This window comes from Camelus dromedarius, chromosome 28 (assembly GCF_036321535.1).
Source record: "Camelus dromedarius isolate mCamDro1 chromosome 28, mCamDro1.pat, whole genome shotgun sequence".
Taxonomy (NCBI): Eukaryota; Metazoa; Chordata; class Mammalia; order Artiodactyla; family Camelidae; genus Camelus; species Camelus dromedarius.
Window position 1 is genome coordinate 24,576,671 of NC_087463.1, and position 23,976 is coordinate 24,600,646.

The window sequence follows — 23,976 nt, forward strand, 5'->3', positions numbered from 1 at the left end:
GTTCCAGTCCCAGGAGGCTTTGGAAAACAGAGTCACGAAGATGGATCCAAGAACAAAGGTATGGCCAAGACGCAGATGTGCTGGTGCTCACTCCCAGCAGACTCCTGCACACCAGCTAATGCTGGACCCGAACAGATGTGCTTAGTCCTCCCTCTCCTCTGTCCAAAAAGTGTTTCAGAGAGATCACTACAGTACAGCCTTTGGATTTGCAAGTAAATATATTTTCTCAAGAATCCTCAAGCAGGAAAATCAAAAGCCAAACCAAAGCAAAATAAGGTATCAAAGGCCCGAAAGATACTTAGGTGAATTACCATCCAAGTTTTACAAGCCTGCTTTCTTTGTCTGGTTTTTCTATCTGCCTCTTGGAAGTTTTAAGAAAAGGCTTCACAACTCTAGTGGCCCTGATGTAGCAGCAGCAATCAGAAACGCGCCCCGCCTCAGTGGAGAGAGACCAATTTTAGAGACACGTCATTTTATCTCTGTTCACGGTTAGGTATATAGCCTACTTGCCACAAAAAATAAAATGGATTAATTCAGAAAACCGCACAACAAAAAAAGGCAATATCAGAAGTCAACTGTGCCTTTGAGTAAACAGTGCCTTGAATTGTAAAGCATTTCAAGGATGAGCAGTAGGTTCAAATAATGCAGTTTTCTCTCAAACCATGAGCACAGCCTGCCATATAAGCTGTGTTTATGTGGCGTCAAATTCATAAATACAGATTCTAAGTTTCAGAAAACATGAAATGAAGCCTCTTCCTTGAAAGCAAGTATCAGTGTACCCCTTATGTTATTCAAAGGTGGGAAGCATGTATTTTGAGTGTGAGAACAGGGTTGCTTTGCTTCCCAACTCACAGAACAGTTCTGTACTAAGGATTTGAGCAAAAAATAACCTTGATTTTTATAGACTTGTATTTTTTTTCCAAGGCCGTGGCCTATAATCTTATTAAATTAAACAGTTCAAAATAAGCTTCCTTGGGAAACTTAGAAAACTGACTCTTGGAAAACTTTGACTTTTAAAATATATATTTGCTATTAGTTTTCATTTACCCAAAATGATTATTACCAAAAAATCAGAAATATTGCAGAAGGATATAATCAAGAATATCTATTCTTGCCACCCTATCTCAGAGATAATCACAATCAGTAGTTTTGAGTGTATACTTTGAGTTTTTTTATTGAAATATAATTAATACTAGAGTTTTAAATATATATATTTGTATATGCATATTTTACTCAAATATACATACATGCACACACACACAGATGTGTTTTTTCTTTAGCAAAAATTGAATTGTATGCTAAGAGACTAAATCTTAATTGTTTCCACAAAAAAGGAATGGTGATTATGTAACCAGACAGAAGTGTTAGCCGACACTGTGGTGGTAATCATAATACCATATGTTATGTGCATCGAGTCAAGATGTTTTACACCTTGAACTTACACAACGTTATATGCCAATGATATTTCCATTTTCAAAGAATGGATTGTAATCTACCACCGTTCTGCGGCTTGCTGTTGTCATTGAAGGACCTACCCAGGACCTCTCCTGGACGGTGGAGAACAGGACGAAGATGCACCTGGGACAGTGGGCACCTGCGGCTCTGGCCCCGGAGGGAACAGGGCAGTGGGGACAACAGAGGCATTTGCTGCAGACGCTGGCCTGAGGAGGGGCTCCATACATGCTGCTGGAAGTGCTCACGCCCCAGGCCAGCCCAGGCCCTGCTGCCCCCACCACCTGCCATGCAGGAGGGAAGGAGCCCAGCGGACCCAAGCAAGCAAGTTGCACGCTCCTGCCCTCAGCAAAGTGGGCTGTAAATGCCCCCACGTGACCCAGATGATTCTATTTTTAAAGTTATGCATCATTATGCTATTAAAGAAGAGAATTTGGCCATTTTCCATGCAGGAGGCTGCATACGTTACTTTATTATGAAAAGCCGAATGCTGCAATTTGTTTTCCAGGCTACATCCCTGCTTAGTGGAGATGCTGCATTTGTTCCACAGCCCTGTCTTCTGGGGCATTCGCTGCTCTCATAACTCAGGTTAAGCGACGCTTCAGGTCCTTACGAATAGCTCCGCCTCTTTGCCCCTCCACCGCTGTCTGTGGTCGCTACGCTACGCCTGCTGTTCTAAACGATTGGGACACCCTCGCTAATGAGCAGGAGGAGCCGATCTCTCTCTCACAGAAGGCACCTTCTCCAGAGTCAGGCAGAACCCCACCTGCACTGGGCACCCCCTCCCCTGTTTCTCTCAGACTCTTCCAAACGGAGCCTGGGAGTGGAGGGCCCATCATGAAGGGAGGAGGCCTCCATCGTGAACCCGTGTCCCCCCAGCACAACTGCCCCATGGCTGTGCTCCTTCTCCCACTGCCCATCGTTCAGTCTCTTTCAAAACCTGCTTGGAGTGATGATACGCTCAGTACACCCCTGGGGAGACCTGGTCCTAACTCCGGAACCCGACGCTGCGGCTCTGGGCTGTGTGTTTGGTCCTACACCCTGAGCTCCTGTGGCCACCACCCCGTCTGACTGACTGGTACCCGGATCACGGTGCCTTCCATCCCAGCCAGGGGAGCAGGGTCAGATGCAACTGAAGATGCAGGGGTGAGAGGCGCTGGGATGGGCCTTCCAAGAGCCTAGGGAGGCACCTAGAAACCCAGCCTCCGGGAAGGGGACTCAGAACCAAAATCACTTAGTTCAGTCGCTCCGGTAATCCACACTGCCGGGTGTTCTTCCTGCGGAGCTTGGGGAGAGCAAGACCTGCACAAGGCAGCGTTCTCACCTCTGATTGTGGGCCCATCACACGCGGGCCTGTCATTCCTTTGTTTTCTAATGAGAAGGTTGAACCCCATCATCTCAGGAGCACCATCTGATTTCTTGGAGCGTCTGAAAGCTTCGGAGCCAGACAGCCCAGGGCCCAGGCACCCACCCTGTCTTGTAGGAGCTGCATGAGTTCAGGCAAATGACTGGCCTTTCTACACCTCAGGCTGCAACTCTCTGTTATGTTCACGTTAGAAATACCGCCCCTTAGAATCGAGGTGATTAGATGATGTAAGAGGTGTGCAGTGTTTACTTCATGTCCGACCCACAGTTAGTGCTGAAAATATGTTGGACACTGTTGCTACTGTGATGTTTTTTCCCCTCTAAGAACCTGTGACGCTGTGAGTGAAATGCAGAGAGCTGGGTAGATGCGAACAGGACAAAAGGGATGTGATTTTGCAAAGTCCTGCTAAGCACACCGGTCCGTGAGGGAGCCAATGACCTTTAGACACACACCTTGGCCACACGTGTCACCGGATGGTCCGTGCAGGGTGGCTGCTGGGTCTTCAGTCTCTGTCAGCCCCACGCTCCCAGCACAGCCTGGTCCCGGAGCCTGATCCTAGACCTCCTGGGAGCTTGGGAGGTGCCTCTAGCGCTCTGTGCACCCAAAGTGTCCTGGAGCTGCAGAGATTCTGCTGGTCCCCCTGCAAGAGGGGCCCCCGAGAGAAGTGTTTATTTGCATCAGCTCAGAGGCCCCCTGGGCTCTCTGAAATACTGGAACTGTGGCCACTGTTGGCCCCACACAGGACGTGTAGGTGGATTTTGATGAGGCATTTTATCTCAGTCCAGTGGAAGCGAAGGTCAAAAAAAGACCAGGCTTTTCCACTTCAGTGAGGTTCCGAGAGCCAGATTCACAGAGACAGCAGGTGAAATGGTGGGGCCAGACGTTGGCAGGAGGGGTGGGCAGTCAGTGCTTCGTGGGTCCAGAGTTTCAGTCTGGGGTGATGGAAAAGATCTGGGACTGGATGGTGGTGGTGGTCACACAACACCGTGAATATGCGCAATGCTGAATTGTATGCCTACAAGTGGTAACTTTCATGCATGTTCTACCACAAGGGGTAAAAAACATGCAGTGCATGGCTTGGCTGTTCAGGCGTGAGCTGCAACGTTCCCACCTGCTCTCTGCCTCCTTCTTTTTCAGGCGATGCTGCAGAAATTGGTCCCTTTACAGAAAACTGTAGGTATGAGGCATGGTCCCAGGTGCATAAAACTCCACAAAATGAGTGTTAAACGCAATAAATCAGAATTGCCTTTAAAAGCTTCATAGTTTGCCTTGCTAGAACTGAAAGCCCATAACATTAACACCCTCGGAATAGGACGCCCTGCAAGAAAGGACTCCGGAGGCCCCTCAACCTTTCTGCTGCTGCAGGTGTCAGGATTCTGTGACGCTCTCCCCCCAGGGAACCCCGCCCCCGCTGCCCACAGAGAGGCTGCTCCCCACTGGGCTGCCCCCCAGGTACCCCCCGGTCTCTGCACAGCAGAGCAACCACAGGGCCCGGGGACCTAGTGGGACTTGAGGAAGGCCTGGCTTGCATGGGTTTCAGCCAAATGTTTTCAGAGGAAATAGCAACATTAAAGACGCGGCTGGAGAAAAATTCAGGCAGGAATTTTTTTCTAGTGAGTCAAAGGCACTGATTAAAAGCACTAATTTCGAGAATTTTGTAGCTGTCTCAGAATTACTTGACTGCTTGTTAGACCTCTCCAGCTTCATCTCCCTGCCTTCAAAGGCCTGTCGGGAGGCTGGAGAGGATAAAAGGAAAAGTGATTAGAGAGAAGGAAAAGAGAGCAAGGAAGGAAGGTTTGAAGTGCTGAGAGTCTGCAGAAAGGAGCTTTGGGACGAATACACTGCCTTCCAGTCTGGGACACACTGTTACCACACATCTGAAGCACTACTGGTGGGCAGAACCCAGACCGCTCTTTCCAGCTCTCGGAAACTGAGTGTGGTGCCTTGGAGACAGGGTTTGAAGGAAGGTGGGGATCTGGCCAACCAGGTCCTCTCCAGATAGGCAGATATTTCTAGAACGCCCACAGGTGTGCCCTGCTCAGAAGAGAAACAGATGAGAAGGTCCAAGTGGCCCCGAGTTTCTCATCACCATCACTGGAAAACCAGATCGAACACCAGCGGTCTTCAGAAACGTGAGAGAGGAGACATGGTCCTGCTAAGAGGAAGGGAAGGAAAGCATCCGAGGGAAAACCCCTCTAGAGCCATTGAAAACGGTCATGAGTTTCTGGAGGTGTGTTTTTAAATGTGACAGCTGGTAAGTGTCCTGGAATCTGCTTGCCCCAGACCAGAGACTTCTTTCAGGGCACATCAAGCTTTGGCAACGAAGGTGCAGCGACAGAGGGTAAATGAGTTAGAATGATCTCAGTGGAGTTGCAGGAAATTGTTCTCAATAATCACACACTGAGCGAGTGACTGCATATTTTCTGTCCTTGCCATGAGTGAAGGGCATTTTCTGTGGACCCTGAGAAGGAGGGAGCAAGGAGCTGTTGGAGGGGGCGCTTCCCAACAAAACGGGACAAAACGGCACTTTCTCAGCTAAGACTGGGAGCTGAAGGTCAGGGCAGCCATGCTCTTAGATCATCAAGTCGGGAGGTGGGCAAAGAGGGGCTGGTGATGGCTGACTGAGACCCTGTTTTATGCCAGACTGGGTCCAGAGTGGCATTCTTCCCTCCAGGATTGTCTGGGGCTAATTCTTAACAGTAGTTACAGTACAAGTTGCCTTTGTGGAAGTTGTAATAGTGATCAAATCATAGTTGTAATCAGCTACACTTCTCAGTGCGTTTTCTGGGCCAGGCCTTACTCTTGACACACGAGAAAGTGTTCTTTCAGTCACAGGCTGAAAAGATGAGAGAAAAACTGGCTTCACGGAGTTAAAAAAATAGTAAGTAGAGATGCTGTGTATGCCTATGAAGGAATGCCTTTCCCAGCTCTGCTCTGGCCAGCTGCATAAAGGGCCACATCGGGAGACCCTGCTGGCCCCCACCCCTTTCTGCTCTGTCCTTGCTCTTCGGGGAGCCCCCTTCAGTGGCACTGACCAGAAGGGGATTGATTTAAATGGTTAAAGTGGATTAAAATGCACCGTATCTTGGAGGGAAACGTTTGCATCTGTGCTTTAATCCCCTGCCAAGTTCACAGACTCTTTTCACCTACTTTATCTCATTCAGCTCCCTGAAGAACATTTATATCACATTTGCAGATGAAACATGGAGGCAGCAGGTAATTTCCTCATCTAAAGTTACACAACTGCTTGGTGTGAGAACCAGAGCCCGACCCCCAGCTTCTGGCTCAGGTTAAGGAGCCTTCCAGTATGCACACGATCACTTCGATTGAAACGCCAGGCCAATTTGTGTGTCCTGACACAGAGCAATAAAATGGAACTGGAACTAAAGAGAGAAAAGGGTTTAAGGGAAAATCCACTCCTCCTGTGAAAACCTCTCCAGATGACAAGCTGCTTGGAACCACATAACAATGAAGAGCGGTTGTCTCTCAAAATGCTTTTCTCCAGAAAGTACTCTAACGCGCTGTTTCCTTGTTATCCAGAAATGTGCTGACCGGTCAGCTTGCATTTGCCAAAGCAGCTGTAATTTCCAGTAAGTGTGTGCCTTTCCATAAATCGACTGTGTAAATGTTGGTTTGTGTACTTGTCATGTTAATACATTTTGATAATCAGAACTGACCATCTGTCCTGACGCCTGCTTGGGAAGTACAGCGCAAACCACTCTGCTCCCCCGCGGGCATCGGAGCAAGCGGACCTGCCGGAGAGCGCTTCTGGGAGCGTCCACGCACCGAGGCCTCCGTGGAGACCTGTGGGGATTTTATTGTATTCGACTCCAAAGAAAGAGCCTCGTCTTGGCCGGATAGGCACGCGGCCCCAGTGGGGAAAGCCCCTCGGCCCGCCCGGAAGCGATCCCCCCACACCCACCTGCTCACGCACGTGCTCACGTCGGCACGCACGGCCACCCCGGACAACTCTCGCGGTAGTGTGCACACTCACATTCGTGCACACGCACACATGCACTTTTTAATGCGGTAAGACTCGCAGGAATCGGCGGGGGCCCGCGTGCTCCCTCCCCGCACGCACTGCGGCTGCGCAGGGCGGTGCCGAACGGCCCAGGCCCTGCGACCCAAAGCAGCCTGCGGACGCCCTGCCCCGTGTCTCTGTCCCGGGGGTGACGGTTGGCGCCGGGCGACCTGCGCTCCACCCGCACAGCCTCTCAGAGGCCCTTCCTGCACGGTGGGCACGGCTCCTCTCACCAGGAGCTGGCGTCTCCGGGGTGAGCACCTTAGGGGCCAGAGTGGCTATTTGTCCTTCTCCTGCAGCTCCCGCAGCGCGGCCTGGAGGAGGCGCCGAAGCTTCGAGAACACGCCGCGGGGCGCGCGTCCCTGGGGGTCCCCCGGGGCCGCGCACTCCTGCACCGCAGCCCGCAGCTGCCGCCCAAGCGGGAGGGAGACGCCGGGGCTCCTGAGAGGCGAGGAGAACCAGTGGCGGAAGATCTTGTCACAGATGACCTGGGGGAGAGGGGTTACACGTCAGTTCAGGCCGGAGGGTCGCCCTGGGAGCTTCCCCGACCTCCCTCACTCCGCCCCTCCAAGGGGGCCCCTGGAGGTCGCCGGTCTCCGAGAAGTGCCCGCCCCCCTGGCCCCTGAGCCACCCAGCACAGGCTCGGCGAGGGGGAGGCCGCCTCCCGGGAGGTGGACAGCGCCTTTTCCAGCCTCCGAGCTGTTGGGAACGGACTGAATACGCTGTTGAAGAGAAAAGGGAGCAGAAAGTCACAGGCAGGAACTGCTGGGTGAGGAGTGGGCCCTGGCAGGTCTGAGGCAGCCAGCCCCGCTGTCATGCACTCCTGAGGTCGGGTTTCTTACCCAGAGGTTGGTGACGGTGACAGTGATCACCAGCTGACACGGGGTGTCCTGAGGGCCAGAGGACACGTTGGTGTGAGTGAGATGGGACTTTGAGGCCCAACTGAAAAAAAGTAAATGGGAAAGGAAAGGCTGCTCCTTTAAGGAGCCTTTGGACTGTTTCATTTTAGGAGAAGTGAAAATTAAGCCACTATCTCACAGCCTTCAATTCTCATTGGGTATGAAATTCACTCATGCTGAAGAGCTCTTTAAATTCCCAATTCAATCATGCTGTCTGTTTTACAGTCTCCTCTCTCGTGGGAGGGCTGGACTGAGAGCTGCATACTTAATGTTTTTCTACACCACACTTTGTATTAGATTCACTTAACAAGTGCCTCATTGTTACAGAGCTCCTGTTTCATAGAGGCAAATAACTTTAACTTCTGTTTCCCAACCCCTGCAAGGACAAAGATTCTATTAAAAAACATATTATTTCTTTTTTGAGTTGATAATACATTTTCAGGTGCAAACACTGAAAATGTCCAAAAAGATAGACTGTAATCTTAGTCTCCATTCCCACTCCTGACAGCCAAACACTCAGCCTCTGTCTCTGATAGGCAACCACTTACTTCCTTGAATATCCTTCTGGAGAGGTTATACATACGCATGCATTTCCTTTTTCTTCACTTTCCTTGGATAGGAGTGTATTACACACCTGTTCCTAGAGCTTCCATTCCCATTTAACCAAATATCAGGGTGAGCCTTCAAGCCTTATAAGGATACTCTCTCTGTTTTAATGGCTGAACCTCAAATGTGTGGCTGTGTCAAATTATTGAGCTAGTTCCCTATTGACAGAAATTTAGGTTGTTCACTAACTTTTGCTATTATGAAAAATGCTGCAATAAGTACCTTGCAGGTAGGACATTTTAATTTTGCATGTGAGTAAGTTTCTGGAAATGAAATTTTTGGGCCGGATTATGTGCATTTTTTGTTTTGATAGATATTGCCAGATTAACCCTATAAAAGTCGTACCAAGTTACACTCTCACAGCAGCCTAGGACAAGAATGCTTGTTTCCCCCGTGCCTCACCAACACGTGTTGTCTTTCTTTTTTGCCAACTGGTAAATGAAAGTGGTTTAATTTGTCTTCTTCTTAATCAGTCAGGTTGAAAATGTTTATGCTTCCTTTCCAGTGAATGGTCAAAATGATGTTCTTGCCCACATTTCCATAGGATTGTTGGCCCTTTTTTTCATATTGATTTCTAAATGCCCTTTGTGTATTAAGGATATTAGCCCCTTGCTTAGGTTGGTTTCCTGGGGAGCAGGCTGTAAGATGGAGGTTTGCATGCTGGGATTTACGAAGGTGCGTTCTCAGGAACCATCTTTCCACAGAACTGAGGGAGGAGGGAGAAGGTAGACTTCTGGTTCTGGGGTGACCTACTGAGCTGTTCCTTATAGAGGCCCAGGGGCCAGACTTTGAATATGCCTCTGCACCCACTGACCAGTCAGTAGACACGGCCCCTGGGATGTGGGGTAACCATGGTGAAGAACCTGTGGTGGGCCAAGGACCATCCTGGGGGGCACGTAAGCCTCGGCACCCGGGGACTAAGGGCGGAGTCCGGCCCCTATTCTCCCGGCCTGCAAGAGCAACGGCGAATATTTTGCCAGCTTTCTCTTTTACCTTTTACGTTTCCTCGTGTGTCTTGTAATTTTGTCTTGTTTTTGCCACGTGGATATTTTAAAGATGGTTAACCCTGTCAGTTCTTCCTCTTACCCCCTCTGAGCTTTGTTCTGTACTTAGAAAGGCCTTCCGAACTCTAGGAAAATATTTTAAATTCTCCTAGGTTTTTTTCTGGAACATTTAGGATTTCATGTTTTAGGTGTCAGTATCTGAGCCATCTGGAATTTAGTCTGACATAAGGCTTGAGACAGGAGTTAATTCGATCATTTGTTGTTCCCAAACGTTACAACACTGCTCACTGTACAACCCAGCTGCCTTCCCATGGCCCCAGAGGCTGTGTTTATCACACACTAAATGCCTATGTGTCATTCAGTCTATTTCTGCAATTAAAAAAAATTATATTCCTTTGATCTGTCCACCAACTGATACAGGGCAGGGATTTTTTCTTCTGAGTAAAAGTTTAAGTTAGAAAAGTAATACATACCACTGTAGAAAATTTTGTAAATATAGGAAAAAATGAAGGAAATACAAATTATCTGTAATCCTATGGTCCATAAATAATTGCTTTTGATGTTTTGGTATCTTTTTTTTTTCCAGTCACATACTATTTACCAAAATGAGACCATGTGGTAAATACTGATTTGTAACCTGCATTTTTTTTATTTAATGAATGCTTCGTATTTTTTCATATCCTTAAAACCTAATTTCATCTCCAGGTCTTCAAAGGCAATAGTGATCAAATATGTGCACAAATGAGATTGCTTGACTAAAAGAGAGTGAATATTTGTAACAGTCATGTACCCTCCCGAGAGAATTTAACAATCATGTTAACAATATACTCTTATCTATTTCCCTGAAGCCTCACCTGCTGATTAAATAGCATTTTAACAACTATTCCCAATAGTTGAAAGTAAAAAAATCATGATCACTGGGTTTTCATTTGCACGTAGTGAGATTAAATATTTTCCAGGTTCTCTGGCCCTTTGCACTCCATCTCCCGTGTATTTGTTACATGTTCTCTAGCCAGTTTTGTGTGTGTCCCTCTTGCCTCTTCACAGCTCTATAAGAGCCCTTTCTGTATTAAGGATATACCCTTAGTCTCCCATTATGTGCACAGGGCACATGTTAGTGTTCCCACTTTGTAGGGTGAGGTCACAGGTGGCTGACACTGCAGTGAAAACATCTTGTTCCCACAGCTGAAGAAGAACAATCTCGCTGCAGACCCACCGACGGAGCGAGTCCACGTTACATTAAAGAGGCTGCGCTGGAGAGGCTCCCGCTGGGCTTCCGCCCCAGGGCTCTGCCCTGCCGAGTCCAGGACCGCCAGGTTAACTACAAGTTGTCCAGGTCTCCCCAGGTCAGTCCTTCTACTGGGTGACGTGGCTCCAGGCTCTAAGTCCGTGTCACCAGGTCTGCATCGGGGTCGTATTGGCCTTACGGGTTGGAGGAGTGTAAGGATGAACAGACTGCAGAGGAGGTGAGACTGGGGAGTGGACTGGATAGGAGAATAAAAAAGTAGGAAAGTTGAGGCTAGAGCATAGATCAGCGGCGGTGGAGGTGAGCCCAGCTTCCCTGCCAGGACGTCTTCCTGGTCTTAATCAACACCTATGAGCCGGGCTCACCTGCACCCACCTGAGAGCCGGAGCGAGGGCCGGGAGTGGACATCTGCCCAGAGAAGGGAGACGTCTTCCCACGGCTGGGGGCTTTAGCCCTGCATCTGGGTCTCCCTGACTCTGACCAGATCTGAGAGCCTGGACCCAGTACAGGTTCCTCTTTATTGCTGGTCTCCTGGACGTGGGACACACGCTCTTTCTCCCTCTGTTAACCCCTGCTGGCCTAACGCCTTGCCTGTTGGGACTGGGGTGTGTGCCCAGCCTCTCAGGTTCGGCTGCTTTGCACTGTTTCCAGTCTTATCCTTGGTGGGTCAGCCTCTGGATGCTCATTCTGTGTGTGTGTGCGTGTGTGTGTGCGTGTGTGTAGATGCAGAAATCAGACCCAGAGGGAACAGCAACCCGAGCCCCCATGGCTGCGGGGAGCCCAGTGATGGCTATGCTGGGAGCACCACCCATCAGGCCTGTGGCGTTCCTTGACCAGCAACTCCTGGGGTAGACAACAAAGAACACATGACCCCCCACCTCCCACCATCCTGCTCTTACTGACCACAGCAAGCCTAGGTGGTGTGGAAAGGGCGATGACCTTCGGCTCCGTCACCCAGATGCCACGGCTTGGTGACCAGAGGCACCCAGAGAGAACAGGGTCCCCCCACAGAGGGAACAGGGTCCCCCCACAGAGGGAACAGGGTCCCCAGCCCCGGAGGCAGCACCACTCACCTGCAAGTTGCTGTTGGCTCTCTGGGCTCCACACCTGTGGACTCGGAGGTCACACTTTGAAAAACAGTCAAAGAAATTGCAGTCTTCATCTCCTGTGCAATTCTGTTCGAGAATTTCCCTCATTTTAGGTTCAAAAAAGGCCATGTCCACATCAATAGCCACTGCCTGTAACGGGAACAGCACACAGGTATCAAGAGGACCCCCGGGGGGCTCAGCACAGAGGGAGCCCGTGTAGCGGGCCTGTTCCTGTTGGCAGATGCTGGTGTCACAGGCCTCGGGGGGCACAGAACTCTGCTGGCCGGGGGAGGAGCCAGGCCGTTCTGGGGACACGTAAGCCACTGGCACAGATTATACTGCAAGGATTTAACTGCAGAAAGGACCTGTGCTGTCATTAGTGAAAGCCTAGAATTTGGAACTAGTACCACTTTTCATCTTTAAAAGTTTTCCCAGATTTAAAAGTTGAATCTCTGAAATAATCTTAAAAAAGGAATTGACTCTCCGTCCATTGCTTTCTCACTTGGTTTCTGACATTCAAGTCTCAGGAATATAAAAGCTGTGAGACGCAGACAGTCTACCCCTGTGGATAGAAGCAACAAAATAAAACTGCATTCCAGGGGCAGGTAGAGGATATGATGGTGAAAATGGGGTGGCCGGTGCCTGCGCTGTCTAGTTATGGCCCGTGACCTGAGTCAGCTGGCCTCCAAGGGACAGGGACAAGTGGCAGAGCCAAAGTTCTCAAATGAGGGTTGATACATTTGGACCCTGATCCAACAGCTTCAGAAACTAAGTCACACTATCAGCATGAAAATCTGATGACCCCCTGGAATTTCACACTTATCTTCCTGGCTTCAGACCAGGTAGGCTTCAAAACCAGTAAAAGAATAACATCTAAATTATGCAGATTTTCCTCCACCACCTGAATTAAAAAAAAAAAAAAAAAAGATGAGCTCAAACCCGAGAAAACCTGGACTCTGCCCAAACCAAGCAGTGTATAGCTGCGAGGTATTAAAGAGCTGTTCGAAGACTTGATGAATCTGATGGAGTCTGTGGCGTTTCACAAGCCTTCACAGGTCGGCCTGTGGTAGCATCGCAAAAAGGGGTTCATTTTCTCCTCAGTTCTCTGCAGAGGCACATCCCAGGTGGCAGTTTGTTTTCCCTTCAGAATTGACGCCAGAAGGCAGTTTGTTGGGGATTATTCAGCACAAGAGAGGAGGGAAAATAATTTATTTCCAAATATATGGAGAATAATGACACGAAAGAACAGGGAACGTGTCCCCATTTGAGAGCTTTGCCTAATGACTAGTTCAGGCACCACAAACAAATGATCATTTTAATCAGTTTTTCTCTCTCATTATTTAGCCAAAAGAAATACCTCATTTCTTGATTTATACTGGTTAATACACTAAACGTGTTAGGCTATGCTAATGAGTCTATTGTCTTTTGTAATTTATTTGGGGGCTCCAAGGTCCTCCTCTTCTTTTGCTGGCTCCTGGCCATCTCCTCAGCTTCCCTGGGCCCCACAGTGGAATTCCAGCCTCCTGATATTTCTTTCTTCCATCTCTGATTGGTCCTTTCTTATCTCCCAGGAAGAGCCAGATTAATTTTTTAATTTTTAGTGTATGGTGCAGAATGGATTACAGCTGCTGTGAGCATAACTCAATGCACTAAAATAAGAACAGTGACGAAATGAACAGAAAAGCCTGCATGAGTTTCTTAGGGAACATCCGGAGAATTGTAACATTCTTCCTGCACAAAATTACCTAATTGCATTGTCTTCAGAATTCATCCTGGCATCAGACGAGAAAGGAATGTCGAGGATTATTTTGTTCTCCCCTGGAAAGTGTGCCTCTCAAGTAGAAACCACACCATCTGTTTGAAAAGAGCCCTCAGAAGGGAGGGTGTTTTCCTAGTTTGTTTGCAACCACCGGACAAATTCTCAGACTTGCAAGGGTGACCCTAACCCTAACCCTAACCCTAACCCTAACCCTGGAGACAGTGGGTGACTGCAGTCATCAGTCCTCCCCTGTCATCTGAAGGACACGCCCTCCTTCCACCTGGGCGACACTACAACAGGGGCCAAAGTGGGGACCCACCTGCTGGTCCCTTAGCTGCTAGCTCTGCTGGTTCTCATGCTGAACGCACGGCAGAATCACCTGGAGGGCTTGCCTTTAAAACACAGATGGCCACATCCCATCCCAGAGTTTCAGACTCAGTAGTGGAGTCAGAGAATTTGCGTTTCTAACATGTTCCCTGGTGATGCTGGGACCACTGGTTTTCACCTAAAAGTTGTAAAATCAGAGGTAAAATTCACATTGTGGACCTCCGCATCTGTAAGGAAGGTCAGTAATGCCAGGCTGGGCAAAGGGGGCTCTGCTGTCCTCATCCGAGTGAGTGCTGGGGCGGAGGTGAGGCCCCGAGGGCCCCTGCACCATTGCCCGCAGCAGTCGGGGTTGGTCAGAGCGCAGCTGCAGTTTCACTGAACGAATGTTCAGTGGTGAGCAAGGTGCTGGAAGGCACGTGTTGGGGACCACACAAGCCAGTCTTCTTGCTCACCAAGCAGGGGAGCCTTCGCCAGGATCTCGGCTCTAAGAAATACGCTGAATGAGTCTGGGGTCCCTCCCACTCACAGCTCCTCTGGTGGGGTCTCATGGTGCTCAGGGTATCGCAGACGGGGCTGAGCACCTGCAGAACTCATGGCAACATGTGGCCCCTCCTGGAACTTCCCAGAACCTTCTGGAACTTCCCAGAACCTCTCAGCTACTTCCCTTCCACACTTGGAGCTACCCCCAGCCTGTCCGCCCCTTGGGCCAGCCAGGACGGGGCATTAGGACAAAGCACTTCGGCCAGGATGCTGCAGCGCCCTTCATGGCAACAGAGACACGCTTGGAGAGCGATTCACACTGGGGGCAAATTTAGCTCCCGAGACTTCCAGCTCTTTGAGGAGAGCATCACTGTGCTGCCTGCTGTGGAAGCGCTTAGCTGGCAGTAATGCTACCTTCCTTTTCTCCCTTTATGTTTTTATCTGTGATGAAGAACATTGTTTGGCTGTGAGCCAGGCCCATAATGACCAGCCCACCGAGGTGGCCGGAGTTAAGCTGGCCTGGCCATTCACCTGCAGCAGGAGTAGTGACCCAGGCAAGGACGCCTGTGTTGGGACACCTAGATCACTATAGTGTTAATCTGACGCTGATTACCTGAGCTGAGTTTACCTGAGCTGAGGGGGACCTGGGAGGTGATTATCTTTTAATGAAGCATTGAAGTTCCTCCTGCTTCTCTACCTTGGGTAGTTCTTTGTGCACCTGCACTGCCTGGAGTGGGATATAAAATTCATCTGCCCTCTGCAGAGCAGATCAGAGGCTGCTCTGTCCATGCGGGCAGGTGTGCCTCTTGTGGAAGGCACCAGAACTCCAGCTGTCCCTCTAGAAGTCTTACCCGCAGAAGAGAAGCCAACTAGCATCTCTCCAGGAAGAAAGTATTAGAAAAAGCTGCATCATCCCAGAGCACGGGCAGTGTGAAAACGGTCCCCCTAGTGGGTCCCCGAAGGCCATCCTTCCTTATCATCCTCTGAGTCTCCTCATCTCCTGAAGATTGTTTTCTGTACAAAGCAAGAACTTGTTTTCAAATGGCTCTAAGAAGCTGCTAAGCTGCTTGGAGAAACCAGAACAGCCCTTGAGGAGGACAGACCTTGCCTCCCACTGTCGGCAGCTTTCGTCACAATTCCTGGCCCTGGGGTGTCAAGGGAGTATGTTCTTGAAATTCTCTTGTCCACACCCGAAAGGTTTGGCAGGTCGGCGTGGTGCGGGCTGGCAGGCTGCATCACTTGCAGTGGTTTCCCAGGATTTCAGAAACCCTCCCGTTTACCATTTGATTCGCCCTCCCCAAGGTTCTGTCCTCCCCGTGATAAACACCCTCCCCACCAGGGGCACTCACCGTGAAGTCGCTCCTGATGGCAAAGTTTTCAGGTTTGATGTCACAGAGGTGCAGGCGGTGGGAGAAGTCGTGGTCGAAGTGGGCGACCATGTCCAGGAAGCTGAGCGCCATCCCGCTGACCGCGCGGGCCCGGCTGTGGTCCCCGCGGGGCGCCCCGTCCAGGGGGAAGAGGGCCCAGTGGTGGGGGCTGCCGGCCGCCAGGTGCTCCACGGCGTAGAAGTGGCCGCAGGAGCCCAGCACGGGCGGCGTGTGCGGGCTGAGGCCCCGCAGCAGGCTGAGCAGGACGAACTCCTCCTGCTGGAGCAGCGCCCACAGGCTGGCCAGCTGGCCCCGCCGCCGGGGTCCCCGCCGCCCCAGCCCCAGCGGCGCCAGGCTGCCGTTGGCCAGCTCCAGGCCCAGCGCGCTCCTGACCTCGCCAGCCGCCAGCAGGAGCAGCTCGGCCTCCGGGAAGTCCTGGCCGCCGTCGTCGGGCTGGCCGTCTAGGAGGCCGAGTGGCGGGAAGCTGGAGAAGGCCTCCTCCTCGGACTTGAGGACCACGGGCTGGCCGCGCCAGTCGGCCTGCAGCACCTTCTTGCCCCGCTCGAAGTACAGGCAGCGCCGGTACAGCAGCTTCCCCGCCACGCACAGGTCCTCACAGAGGTCCCCCACCAGCGCGCCGCCGCGGTAGTCCCGGCACTGGAAGGGAGGGGACAGCCGGTCACACAGCGGGCCTTTGCGCCCCAGACCGCTCCTGGCAGCTCTTGAGAACCCTCGAGAGTCTGAACCAGGGGTCAGAGAGCAATTAGGGAGTGAAAGACTGGAGAGAGTGTCTCCTGGTGGTTCCATTTCCCCAACAGGCCCAGGACAAGTTAGGAAGCGTGTCTCCCACTGTCCAGCTGGGTGATGCCAGCAAAGGCCGTGTGCATCTGGGTTTCAGTGTCCTGGACTGTCAGGGAAAGGACTGGGCCCTTGGTTCTCAAGTCTCGGCCCCACATCAAGGTCACCTGGAGAGCTTTTCACCTGCAGCCAAAAACAGCTCAGCCAGATCTCAGGAGGTGGGGCCTCGGAGACCCCAGGAATGACCCTTCCCGTAGGACTGCTCCCTCAGCCGGTTGTTTTCTCAATGGGAAGAGGTGTGGCTGTAAGGCCAGCAGGCTGTGGGAGGGGTCAAGAGGATCCACTGCGGGAAACATGAGTTAGGACACACCTGGTGGCTGGTGGTGTCGGCAGGACTGGGAGGGGAAGCCCGGGGGATGCCTTTTGGAAGAGGAGCCCTGTGGGGTACGTTCCAGAAGTGGAGGGTGTGTTGGGTGCCTGGCCGTGGGGAGGAAGCACTCAGGGACCCTCAGATGGAATTTCTCCTCAACTTCAGAGCTCGTCAGCCCTCCTGCCACGTGGGGCACCTAGTGACATCCCCACCCACCCCCACACAACAAACATTCCTCCCAGGAAGTTGTCCAGCTAGGCCCTGCCCCTCTGACCGGCTAGAGGGGGCGTAGGAGAGGCTGGTGCAACACCGATTGAGAGGAAAGACTATTATTTCTTTCTCTTTCTTTTTTTATCTATTCCAGGAAACCTAGACCCATTTTTACAAGGGTTTGAGCATATTTTCTAACTCCACCTGTTTTCCTGCACAAATGCATCTTCCTTCCATGTGGGCAAATGCAGGTCAGGTGTGTAATTACACGCCGCCCAGACTCTCTGGTGGCTCCATGTTGCTCAGCTCTATTAACCCCACGTAGATTGTACACAGATCCTTCAAGGCAGAAAATATACCTCCAGTGCCTGGATATATGAATAATTACAAAATCCAGAACACTCTGAAAACTGCAAGTTTTTCATGGCTCGTGGGGTCAAGCCTAACTGAAAAGATGTGAGGCTGTTTATAGTCTGAATATATTTGACCTGTGATTTTGCATATTCTTTGCTGCAGAATCATTAGTTGTATTTGTTTAATTTCTTTGGTTACTGGTGCTGCCTCATACACAAAATGTAAGGTGTACTTATGTTGCATATTATCCAACACCCAAAAAAGTGTGAATTCCAAAACAGACCTGGCCATAGAGCATTAGATAAGGGATCGTGGATCTTTAGAAATACTCTCAGCCAGCTGTCCAAAGCATATGACCAAAGTGCTGATTAAAAAAGATACACTCCCAGTTCTTAGAACAAGTATCTGGATTTTAGGGACCATTTTAGGCAGTAACTGGACAACAGCCTGGAAGACCCAAGCCAAGCCATCTGCCCTGGCCCCTCGGCTTCCTGCTGAGGGGCTCCTGCACGCAGCTTCCCTTTGCCGGCGGTGTTAGGTCTCGGTGCATCGTATTGGGATGTGAGGGTGTCATGCTTGCCAAACTCAAAGATGCAAGGGATGGAGACCTGTAGATAGAGTCTTGGACCTTTATCTGCTCCTGGAGCTTGGGAAGCCACCCTGTTTGCCCGGGGCTGGTTTTTTTGTCTTTGGAAAACAAACAGCCTTGATACAGCTGTATTAATAAGCACCCACGAAACTGTTTTAAATATGCTCATTGCTGTATTCATCCTGCAGTTTAACGTAACACAATTTTGGTCAAGTGCCCTCCTTTTACTTTTCATCCTAGCACCTCTTTCCAGGGCTTTGGGTCATGAAATGAAGAGGATCAGGACCCTCTAAGTTACCCTCTTTGTTTGGAATTGCTTCCAAATCGCCCTTGTAAGAAAGCAGCGCTGGTTCAGGCCCCTCTGAGACCTGCTTCAGGATGATCTTAGCCGTAAGGTGGGGATGAAAGGGTTAAGTGGTCGAAAGACCCAAGAATGAAAAGATGTGAATGACAGATAATACGGGGTGTTCATTTTACTTGTTGCACTTTTCTTCTACTTTATCTGGTATTTACAGAGTTTCACATCTCTGTAATAAACCTGATAAGCAAAGGCAACGTTTTTCCTTGAGTGCCTTATAAAGCCCCCAAACCCCTTACATCTGATAATATAAGGTTTAATTCAAATTCAAAATGGTTTAATTCAATTCCATAATCGTTTTTAGAGCACTGTCAAATTTGTAGTTTAATCAAAGATGCTTTTGTACGAAGGACAGAACGGCACTGAGCAAGAAAGGAAATCGGGTGATAGATCCGAGTTTGGTAGGACGAGGTGGCTCCTGCCGTGCTGGGCAAAAGGGAGAGGAGGCTGTGGGGAAGGTGGACATGGGTGTGGATCTTGGCCCGGCCACCGCACCCAGAGCGGGGAGCATGGAGGGTATCAGCTGTGACTGCCTGGGGCCTTCACGCTGCTCATCTGGAACTGCGGCCAAAATTATCCCTGTCCTGTGAGCTCAGACACCCGCTCCACTCCCCCAGGATGGCATTGGCCATGGACAAGCTACTTCGGCCACGCCGGCCACCTTCGCGTTAACACCACCGCTTTCCCAGCTCAGCCCAGCAGTGCGTGAACTGAGCCACGATCCAGCTACAGGTGATGGGCTCAGGAGTCACAGAGCGAGGTAGCTGCCTTCCAAACTCCTACATGACAGTGGAGTAGGAACAAGAAAGGAGCACAGCCAGGCTCGGCTCTAGGGCAGACTGGGTTTGCCTCCGTGTGTTGTGTTTCCAACACGATGATGACACTGTGTCACAGGAGACCTGTGAAGGTCAACCAAGGTCACCTGTGCAGAGGACCTGGTGGTCTCTGTGAATGCTAGTCCCTCCCACCCTGCCCAGCCCTGGTCACTAGAGGGCTCCCTCCCCCCAGGAGGCTTCTTCCTGCAGAGATGCGTCCCAGCTCAATTTTGGAAGACAAACTGTGGGCCACCTAGCGGACCAGGAGGGAGAGGGCAGGGAATGACCTGCACAGGGGCCCGTGGTTGCAAAGTTGCTTGTGGGTTCAGAGAGCCAGACACAGTCTAGAGTATTGGAGAGCAAGTTTGGAGCTGACACCAGGGTGGGAGGGGCTGGGGTGTCCTGCCAAAAACTCCGCTTGCCATGTCTCCACCTGCAAGGTTCAGATCCACACTGAGGCAAAGTATACATGAGACTAGTTATTACAGAGCTGCTCTGTCATCCTCCTTCACGAAGAAGTGTTTTGGGCCTATCAGTTCCTACTCTTCTTATTCGGAATGTAAAATTCGTCCACTGTGGCTGCTCTGGTTACCAGTGTCCTGTGAGTGAGTCTGCAGGGTCTTTTTGCATCTCTGTGCCTGCCACACTCAGAGAAAGACTTAGCTCAGCATTTAAAAAACAGTCAATTTAAAGGACCAATGACAAGTTTACAAGCTAATTAAAAATTATCATCATGTTAGAGACAATAGTGAAATTATTTTATTGGCAGTATGTCCTATTAAGGTAGCTAATTTTTTTAACTCAGTAGAAGTGGGTTATTTACTTAAACTCCATTTAAAAAATCACTTTTCTCTGAATATGAGGAGGCCCTAACTGCCAGCTTGAAGACAGATACATTTCTGTACCCAAGTGCATGTGCATACAAAATCCAGTGGTATCAGATTTTAAGATAAACTGGGGGGGAAAAAACAAGTTAAAATCTCATTGTAGTTAACTGGCATTTTTTTAATTAACGAAATTCACAGCAGATTCCTGTTTCTTATAGCTCGTGTGCAAACTACAAACATGCATCCCCAGTAGTCCCAGTTCCTGTAGGAAGCGCTCTTAGAACCTCTCCAATTGTATCGCGGTTCTCAGGCAAAAACAAAACCTGTCCCCTCTAGTCTGGGAAACTGGTGACAGGGTCTCAGAGGTCATGCCTGGAGGCTGGGTTTTCTTTTGTGTGCTTGTTTTTGTTTTTAAGGAGCATTAAGTTCTTGTGTGGTTAGTAGCATGTCTCACCACGGAATTCCTTTGCGGACTCTCAGAGCAATTAGCCAGCCCACTGTGCAGCCCTGCTTGACCCCTGGACAGCTTAGAAGACACACATGACAAACATGGCCAGAGCGCTCGGGAAAGCAGAGTCACCCTCTGCGACAGAGTCCTTCTGGGGGTGTGCCCTGCGTGTCCCACCCGGCCTTGGCTTCCTCTCAGAGCAAAGGAAGATAAGCCTGCCCTAGTGAAAAGAAATCCCTGATGTTAGTGACTAAATTAAATCACCTCAAGACCTAACTAGTCTCTGGAGAACAGAGTCTGCGGGAATCTTTCTGAGATGCTTTGGAAGTGATATGCTGTGCTGAAAACTTAGTTTTCAATATTGGAGAAGCCAGTTACTGTCATGGGGTCTCTCCTCTCCGAGTCACATCCTGGCTCCTGACACAGTAGCTGTGTGAATTGGGACAAGTGACTCCACCTCTCTGGGCTCGGTTTCACCATCTGTGAAATGGGGAGAGTGAAAGCAGATCCCTCCCAGAGGCTGCTGAGGGGATGAAACAGTACACATAAACCTACTTAGCTCGGAGCCTGCCAGGGTGAGCATCGGCGGGGCCCCGCCATGAGGTGCGCTGTCTGCAGGACCCGGCTTATAAATTATCAAGCACAGGGCAGGGGGATATAGCTCAGTGGTAGAACGCGTGCTTATGCTTCCTGGTTCAATCCCTTTGCCTCCGTTTAAGAAAATTGGAAAGTAAATTAATTAATTATCAAGCCCAGCACAACGCTCACCAACCTGGCACAGCCTCCTGACCCGGTGCACTGGGAAAGCAGGGTTCTAGGAACCTTACGGAGGTGTCTTGATTATGGGATGTGCTGAAGAGCCATGATGAACAGGAGGGCTGCCGTCTGCCTAGAAAATTCCAAATCTGGGAGACCCAGGGCTCAACTCTGGAGCCATTCCAGCTGGCTCTTCTCTCTTTCCCTCTTGAGTGTGGAGGGTGGTGGGCTCCCTCTGGAGGTGGGGTGAGGCCCGGGGAGGGCACCAGCACACCTCCCAGCTCATAAGCAGCCCCTCAGCTTCCTCCACAGACCCCGGCACGCCAGCAATGCCACCTGCCTGGTGGGAGGGCACAGAGGGTCCCCACGACTCCCCGGGCTCCGCCTGACGGAAAGGGGCTCCCCCGGGCTCAGCTGCAGCTATTTCTTCAGTGCTGGTGTTCAGAGTGAAAGCTAATGAGCGTCTGGAGGCCAGTCAGAAAAATAACAGCCAGTTTTATTACGAAGGATAAAAGCCAGGCAGAATGAATTGAAAGTGCTTGGGGAGCCGGGAGACAGAGGCTCGATTCAGTCCTGGGAGGCCACAGTGCCAGCCTCGGCGTGGTGGCCTGGGCCCAGCAGAGTCTGGGATGTGGAGACCGGGGTCCTATTCAAACCTCGGTCTCGTCTGCAGTGTCCTGGGTGAAAGGAGCTGGGTGGGGCTCCCATGAGCAAATCCAGATGGAGAAGGGAGAGAGTCAGGTCCTGAACGTGGCGTGAGAAACAGCAGCCTGAAACAGGGCCTCCAAATATGCTCCCACCAGCATCAGGTCACTGAGACCATGGCAGGTGAACTTCAGGGGGATAGACAGATGTGGTATTTCAAATCTGTCTTTTGGCCACAGGAAAGAATGAGAGTCTTCAAAGGCAGAACCTGTCTCTTCAGCTTGATGTCAGACTAAAAACAACCCCTTAGGGCTGCCACTGGAGAGATTTTGGCAAAGCCCCCAAACAGAATTGGTTTTAATTTTATGAGCTGGGATGCTGGGAAAGTTATGATTAGCAATTACTTAAGTTACACTAGGCTATTTAATTTCCATTAGGCCTTCTCTCGCTTAGCCAAAGGTAAAGAGATGAAACATAGTGTTTGTTTTTTATTTTAATCTAAAAGACTATCATATTATTTTTGTAAATGGGTGTTCCATCCTCTCCAAACTATTATTTTTTTTTTACTATAATTAGTCAATCAGTCTCCCCAAAACGGGGGGGAATGTCTCTATCAGCGAATGGAACTTCTAGATGAGCTATTGAGATCAGTGTGCTCTTGAAGCTTACAGAAAACTTGACAGACCTTCATTGTGACTGAACAGATAGATTGACAGACAGATGACAGGTGATTGGTTATTGGCGGGATGGAGGGAATTGACTAGGATCTCATCAACGTTGATGAGATCAATTCACGAGGACGCGTCAGACTCGGGGAAAATAATTTGGTTTAGCTTGTCCATTTCACCTCATTTCTTTAGTTTTTCCAATCTCACTTCAAAAAATAGCGATTTACATGAAAGCCTTTATGCTACCATAAAACCTGCAATCTCAAAAGGCGCACCCATACAAAAGCAATTGGACTTAAAACTTCCCTTGCGTTTCTTGAAGATTTCTTAGAAAATAGATCACTTTTCACACGAAATGCTTAGGGGCACTATTTTAGGACGTGAATAATCACTTAATCAATGTAAGAACTAGTTGGCACTACCTTCAATTTTCTTGGCCTTTCTGCTAGGGGTTCCTACTTTTATTCAAGTCTCTAAATGCGCATCAGCTTCCGAACCAGAGAGACTAAGGAGCTGCTAACGTTTGGAATCAACTAATGCGCATCTGGGGCCCAGGGCGCGCAGCAGCCTGCAGGCTGCATTTCTGTCTCTCCCTAGTTGCCGGACCCAGCTAGGGAGCCTATTAGGAGACTGCAGTCAGAACCCCAGGCCGGGGCACCGCTGGGGTCCGAGCCGCCTCCCAAGCGGTCCGCTCGCCTGAGCGCGCTCTGCCTTGGGTCCTACGGACGCGCCTGGGAGAGCTGCTGCCTTGGCGGGGGGGGGGGGGGGGGGGGGCGGCAAAGGCCCTACTAGCCGTCTGCATGGGGCTCGGTGAGGTGCAGCCCAGGCTGGAATCACAGAACAGCGGCGGGTCGAGACGGGGACGCCAGGGGCAGAGGCGTGGTCCCCACCGGCCCCCATCCCTCACCAGCAGACTCGGAGCAGACCCGCAAACTTTTGTTAGGAGCTCAGGCTCGCGGGCGGCGGAAGGGCAGTGGGGCAGAAAGGTTATCTTGGGACGAGGGGCCAGTTTTGGCAAATGGGGAAGGACACCCCCGCGCCCCCACAGAGGACTCCCGGGCAGAGTCCCATGCTGGAAACCGGATGGTGCGCGCCGAGCACTCCCTGCCGGGCGTCCGGACCCCCCACCGTGGGTGCCACGGCCGCCCCCGAGTCCCCGGCCCCCAGGGCGCGCGGCGCGGGGCAGTGAGGCGGCGGGACCTACCAGCGCGGCCAGGATGCGCCGGCTCTTCTCGTCGGTGCAGCGCTCGGAGAGGACGCCCGGGTGCGCGCGGAGCAGAAGCGCGGCCGCCAGCACCCAGCCCGCGGTCCACGCGGCGCAGGCCAGCAGCGCGCCCCGCCCGCACCGCCCGCACCGCCCGCGCAGCCCGCACCGCCCGAGCCGGCCCCGCGAGCCCGCTGCCCGTGCCATGTCCAGCCCGCCGCGCCCCGCGCCCTGCGCTCGCGTCTGGGCTCCGCGGCTCGGCGGGGGAGGGGACGTGGGGGAGAGGCCGCGCGAGGGGAGGGGAGGGAGGGGAGGCCCC

At 51.1% G+C, this 23,976-nt stretch overlaps 1 protein-coding gene across 1 annotated transcript; it reads right to left on the reverse strand.

Annotated features, from left to right (window-relative positions):
- Nucleotides 1-6,243: 6,243 nt before the first annotated feature.
- Nucleotides 6,244-23,864, reverse strand: DIPK1C (divergent protein kinase domain 1C). Its single transcript, XM_031441745.2, has 4 exons — nt 23,658-23,864; nt 15,598-16,272; nt 11,668-11,832; nt 6,244-7,327 (listed from the first exon to the last, which is right to left on the reverse strand). The coding sequence occupies exons 1-4, from the start codon at nt 23,862-23,864 to the stop codon at nt 7,118-7,120; spliced, it is 1,257 nt and encodes a 418-aa protein (XP_031297605.2). The 3' UTR covers nt 6,244-7,117.
- Nucleotides 23,865-23,976: the final 112 nt, after the last annotated feature.

Coding starts and splice junctions, on each gene's coding strand:
- DIPK1C (XM_031441745.2), bottom strand. CDS start 23,864: ATGGCACGGGCAGCGGGCTCGCGGGGCCGGCTCGGGCGGTGCGGGCTG. Junction 16,273..23,657: donor GGCGCATCCTGGCCGCGCTG/GTAGGTCCCGCC, acceptor CCTCCCTTCCAG/TGCCGGGACTACCGCGGCGG. Junction 7,328..11,667: donor GAGCCAACAGCAACTTGCAG/GTGAGTGGTGCT, acceptor CCTCTCCCCCAG/GTCATCTGTGACAAGATCTT.